The following is a 5,337-nucleotide window of genomic DNA, read 5'->3' on the forward strand; positions in this document are numbered from 1 at the left end:
CCACTACTGTCGGTCGTGCGTAGATATGCAACAGCTGCTATGGCTTTTTCTGATGCATCAGAGAAGACATGTAACTCCTTTGTGGCGGTTTTGCTGAGATACGGCACGTAGGTACGTGGAATGCGCAATGTTTCGATAGCAATTAGAGTATCTCTCCAAGATTTCCACTCAGCTGCTGTCCCATCAGAGAGAGGTTGGTCCCAATCGACGGTTTCTGATACTTTTTTCCTTAATAGGAGTTTCCCTTGTATAATCACCGGAGCCAAAAATCCCAGAGGATCGTAGATACTGTTTATCTTTGATAAAATTCCTCTCCGAGTGATAGGTTTGTTTTCTGATGATAATTGAAATAAGAAGTTGTCAGTGTTTACGTCCCAGCTAAGCCCAAGACTACGTTGTAGGGGTTTGCTGTCGGATTCTAAGTCTAGATCCTTCAGATTTGAAGCCAAATCACTGGCATGAAACGCAGACATAACTTCCTCACAATTAGAGGCGAACTTGTGAAGCCGTAAGTTTCCATTCTTTGCCAATGCTTGCTGTGTGTCCTTCATGAGCTTAACAGCTTCCTCTTTTGTAGGACATGATGTAAGACCGTCGTCGACATAGAAGTCGATTGTAACAAAGCTAGTCACGTGACTGCCGAACTCTTGTTCTGATGCCTGAGCTGCTTTTCTGAGTCCAAGCGTAGCAACGGCAGGTGACGGACTATTTCCAAAAAACATGAACTCTCATGCGGAATTCGACAAGGTTCTCTTGTAGGTCGTTGTTTTTATGCCATAAAAATCTCAGATAATTTCGGTGGTCTTTTCTTACTACAAAGCAGTGAAACATGTGTTGAACGTCTGCAGTTACTGCGACCATTTCTTTCCTGAAACGAAGCAGTACTCCCAAGAGATCATTGGTCAAGTCTGGACCTGTTAGAAGGACGCTGTTGAGTGAAACTCCGTTACATTTGGCGGATGAATCAAACACACCCCTAATCTGATCGGGTTTCTTCGGGTGATAAACACCAAACAATGGTAAATACCAGCACTCTTCATGTTCTCCAACGGTGGAGCGAGCTCTGCATGATTATTGTCTAGGATCTTACTCATAAATGTGAGGAAGTGTTCCCGCTTTACTAGGTTTCTATTCAGGCTTGCGTCTAACATATTAGCACGATGAAGAGCTTGTGGTCTGTTGCTAGGCAAAAACTGTCTTGGCACTCGGAACGGTAACGGTGCTACCCAACTTCCTTCCGAGTCTCTGACAAATTCGTTGTCCATCTGTTTCATGAACATTTTGTCTTCAAATTAAATCATCGTCCTTAGTTTTTTCAAAGAGAGGCGATTGTAAATCTTTCTTAACGGGGTCTGTGTAGTTTTCCCGAATGTCGAATTTGCTTGTACATGGTTGAAACGTTGACGGTTGTCCTGTAGGTAAAATGTTGGTTATTTTGACATTTAATTCAAGAGGCACATGCTGCTTGTTAATGCAAGTTTCTCCTATCACTACCCAACCCAGTTTCAACTGTTGTGCATATGGAGTTCTGGGTGGTCCTATGCGCTGATCCAGGACGTGGTGCGCCTCTATAAGGTCTCTGCCAATTAAGAGAAGAATTTGGCAATTTTCCTCTATTGGTGGAATGCTACCTCTGAGTTCTTTTAAATGAGGGTGATGCATTGTGACCTCAGGAGTCGGTATTTCGTCCCTATTATTAAGAATATGATCACATTCTATCAGTACAGGCAGGTCAAATTTGTCATTGCCATTTATTGATTCCATGACGAAACCTCTTCCTCTTTTCCCGGAAGTGACTACTCTGCCGGAGCATGTTGATAAGGTATAGTTCTCCGGTTTGTCTTTTACGTCGAAAAGGTTGAAGAATTCAGGCGATACTAGTGACCGGTTGCTTTGGTCGTCAATGATGGCGTACATCCGGATAACTTTGTCCTGGTTATCTTTGTGATAAACATTCACAGGTAGTATTTTAGCACAAGATTTCCCGCTATATGTATCCTTGCAGATCTTAGTACAGGTAGAGTTCACTGAGGTTGACTTAGTTTCAGCGGATTATGTTGGCTCCCCGCCGTAGGCTTCCTTGGGCGAGCTAGACTGAGAACTTGCAGGTTGCTGTGGTCTAGTTATGTGAAGTGCGGTAGTGTGTTGTTTACTTCCACATTCTTTACAACTTATGCGTGCATTGCATTCCCGGCTCCTGTGTTTGGTAGAATCACAACACTTGTAACAGACATTGTTTTCTTTCAAAAGACCTTTGCGTTCCTCGATTGATTTGGCTCGGAACACTCGACATTCATTTAAGGAATGCTTTGTATTGTGCAGAATACAAAGACCGCTGTTTTATGAGTACCAACTTTAGTCTTGGGGTAAGACGTGAAACTTGGCGCAGCACCTTTTGTATTTGGTGTGACTTTTGACCCAAAGATGAATCCAGGATCGTTTTTAATTCTGCTGATTTCACTGATGAATGCAGATAACTCTGTAAAAGGAGGAAAGGCAACGCCGTGGTTAGATTTGTATCTAGACGCCCTTGTATTCCACTTTTCCTGAAGTCTATATGGTAGTTTTTCAATGACAGGGTTTATTCCGGACGGTGAATCAAAATAAGCTAGCAGACATCCCAGCTTGGGATTTTCCTTGTGATATTCTATTTCTGATAGAATGTCAGACAGTTCATAGAGACGTGCGTTGTCCTTATTCGTCAAGGTTGGGAATTTGGCAAGTTTACTCGTGAGTGAGGCCTCCAACATTTCTGGAGCACCATACCGCTCGTCAAGCCTCTTCCATAGTCTTTGTATACCTTTTGTAGGATTATTGGCGTTCGACGCTCTTATGCTAATGGCATGTTTAGCAGACTCTGTACCGAGCCACTTGATCAGTAAATCAATCTGTTCCGAGTCAGAGACTTGCAACTCGTCAGTCACGTTCTTAAAACTTGCTTTCAATGTATGAAAGGATTCTGCCCGATCGTTAAAGCTTGTTAGTTGGGAGAAAAGCAGGTCCTTACGCAAGAGAAATCTAGTTATCTCCGATGTAGGGTTGATTTGTTGCTGGTGTGCAACAGGGATCTCTTCTTTAACACCCTGTTTTTGGTGTTCAGCAGGGATCTCATCTGAAAGGCCTAGTTTTTGTATGCCGGTTACTATTCCAAGATCTGGGATTAAGGTAACTTCCGGTGACTTAGTATCGGAAGGCAAGACAGCAGATGTCTGTGACGGCAAGTTCAGTGCCACGGATGGCACGAACGCTGGTGCTTCATGACTCAGCTCAATCTTAACAGGAATTTGCTTTATCTTTTGAGGTCTTGTTACCTCCCGTACAGCAGTTGGTACAGGATGCTTATTGACGAAGTCTTCCACACGCTGGAGAGGGTCTTCCGTTTCATCAGGGAGATCGCTAAATGCTTGGCTGTCGTCGTATTCCAGGATACGAGCCTCTACTTCTGCGGCTGCAGCTTCTCTCTGTGCTTCAAGAAGGTTAAATTTGGCTTTCAGCTCGGCCTTTTCCCGGCTTACTCGTGCGGCTTCTTGTTGCATTTTAGCCTTCCTGCGCATGGCCTCTTGTTCTAATTGCACTTTTCTGTGAGCGGCCTCCTGTTCTAGTTGAACTTTACGTTGAGCGACGTCTTGCTCCATTTCTGCCTTTTTACGTGTGGCTTCCTGTTCCATTTCAGCCTTTTTGCGTGCTGCTTCCTGTTCCATTTCAATTTGTCTGAACAGGGCTTGTTCCTCTAACATTGCCTCGTGATGTAGGATAAGGGCATGTTTTTCGACAAAGGCTATTTTAGACTTGGCAGCCTCTGCCTTGGCACGCTTTCTCCGTGCTAGGCTTGACATGTCTGACACGTTAGAGCTACCGCTGTGTGAGGTTTTCTTATCCTTTGATGTCTTTGTTTTAGTGGATTTGGCCTTTGTTAGGGCGAGGCGATGCTCGTGTAGTTTTTCCATAACCAGTTCCACTTTGGACAGACGAAAATCCAATGAGAGATTACATGATTCTATTTCTTTTTGACTCTCCGATGTTCTGGTCCTTTTCAGAAAGTCCAGGAATTCATCTGTGAGCCTACGATAATTATTACAGGCTTTAACGAGTTTGTCCTGGGCTGTCAGGAGTTGCTGGAGCTCGTTAGGAGGCGTGGTGACTTCCAATAACTGGGATTCAATGTCTGTCCAGAGAGCCTCTTGTTCCTGACAGAACTTGTCACGTTTTTCTGTGAAAGCTCCTTTTCCTTTTTCCGTGAGGTCACGTACTCGCCTAGTTTCGGGATTTTCATCTGAATGTGTTGTATTAAACGGATTTTCTAATAGTTCAGGGACATCTCCCTCTTGGGGCTGAACCTCTTCTTGTGGTTCCACGTGACTGGGATCCATGGTGACTCAACGTTGTTGATTGCTGCCTAGTACACACAAGTTATGTAGTCCACTGTCAGTGTAAAGGTATTTACGTTGCTACGTAGTAGTTCCTTGTCTGTATATGTAAAGACAGGTTGTCGTCAATTTACTATGGTGAGCCTGACTCAATGTTTTCCCTATGTGTTCAGTACACAAAATTTATTTCCAAAATTTGGGGGATTGGCAAAACTGCTAGAAGTGCTAGACAGATTATTTTTTTTTTACCAAATCAGGGTCAGGATATTTTTTCTAAAAAACTCCCAGTCAGTTTTCACTCTATATGTCACCAATTAAAGGTATTTATAAACTCATATTATTTTGATCAGTGCAATGCATCCAGGGTATAACAATGACATATCCTATGATTAGATCACAAACGCCAATAGTTTCTGTCGGGAAGACTATTCTTTTGGGTGTCATATTGATTGGTGATATTTCGTCGGGTGACACGCTTCAAAAAGATTTAAGATCTTAATATCGCCTTACACCAAAACTATATATCTTCAAATTATGAACCAAAGTATATTTCGCGGGTATTTTCTAGTATATATATATATACATGTGTATATATATCAAGCTTTGACGATAAAGTTGTGAATATATTTTAAAAAACATTTTACTAGATTGAACATATTAAAAACCCATTACGAACTATTGAAAGCTTATCTGAATTCATGTTTTATAGATAAACGAAGATGTGGTAATAGTGCCAATTAGACAACTCTCCATCCAAGTCACGATTTGTAAAAAGTAAACCATTATAGGTCAAAGTACGGCCTTCAACATGGAGCCTTGGCTCACACAGAACAGCAAGCTATAAAGGGCCCCAAAAATTTCTAGTGTAAAACCGTTCTAACAGGAAAACACTATTTATTATTTGATTTGGTACTGCGTGATAACTTTTTAGAAATTGAATTCATGTAATTAGGATTTTCGAATCTCATAA

At 42.2% G+C, this 5,337-nt stretch overlaps 1 protein-coding gene across 1 annotated transcript; it reads right to left on the reverse strand.

Moving 5' to 3' along the window:
• Nucleotides 1-2,052: 2,052 nt before the first annotated feature.
• Nucleotides 2,053-4,370, reverse strand: LOC127708310 (titin homolog). The gene is made up of 2 exons (XM_052213160.1): nt 3,247-4,370; nt 2,053-2,197 (listed from the first exon to the last, which is right to left on the reverse strand). The coding sequence occupies exons 1-2, from the start codon at nt 4,368-4,370 to the stop codon at nt 2,053-2,055; spliced, it is 1,269 nt and encodes a 422-aa protein (XP_052069120.1).
• Between the last annotated feature and the right edge of the window lie 967 nt (nt 4,371-5,337).

This window comes from Mytilus californianus, unplaced genomic scaffold (assembly GCF_021869535.1).
Source record: "Mytilus californianus isolate M0D057914Y unplaced genomic scaffold, xbMytCali1.0.p SCAF_7, whole genome shotgun sequence".
NCBI classification, from domain to species: Eukaryota; Metazoa; Mollusca; class Bivalvia; order Mytilida; family Mytilidae; genus Mytilus; species Mytilus californianus.

What these genes read in the sequence shown, in the direction of transcription:
- LOC127708310 (XM_052213160.1), bottom strand. Translation starts at nt 4,370, where the DNA reads ATGGATCCCAGTCACGTGGAACCACAAGAAGAGGTTCAGCCCCAAGAG. An exon ending in CTGAGTCATGAAGCACCAGC is followed by an intron (nt 2,198 to 3,246) that starts GTTCGTGCCATC and finishes TACCAAACACAG; the next exon opens with GAGCCGGGAATGCAATGCAC.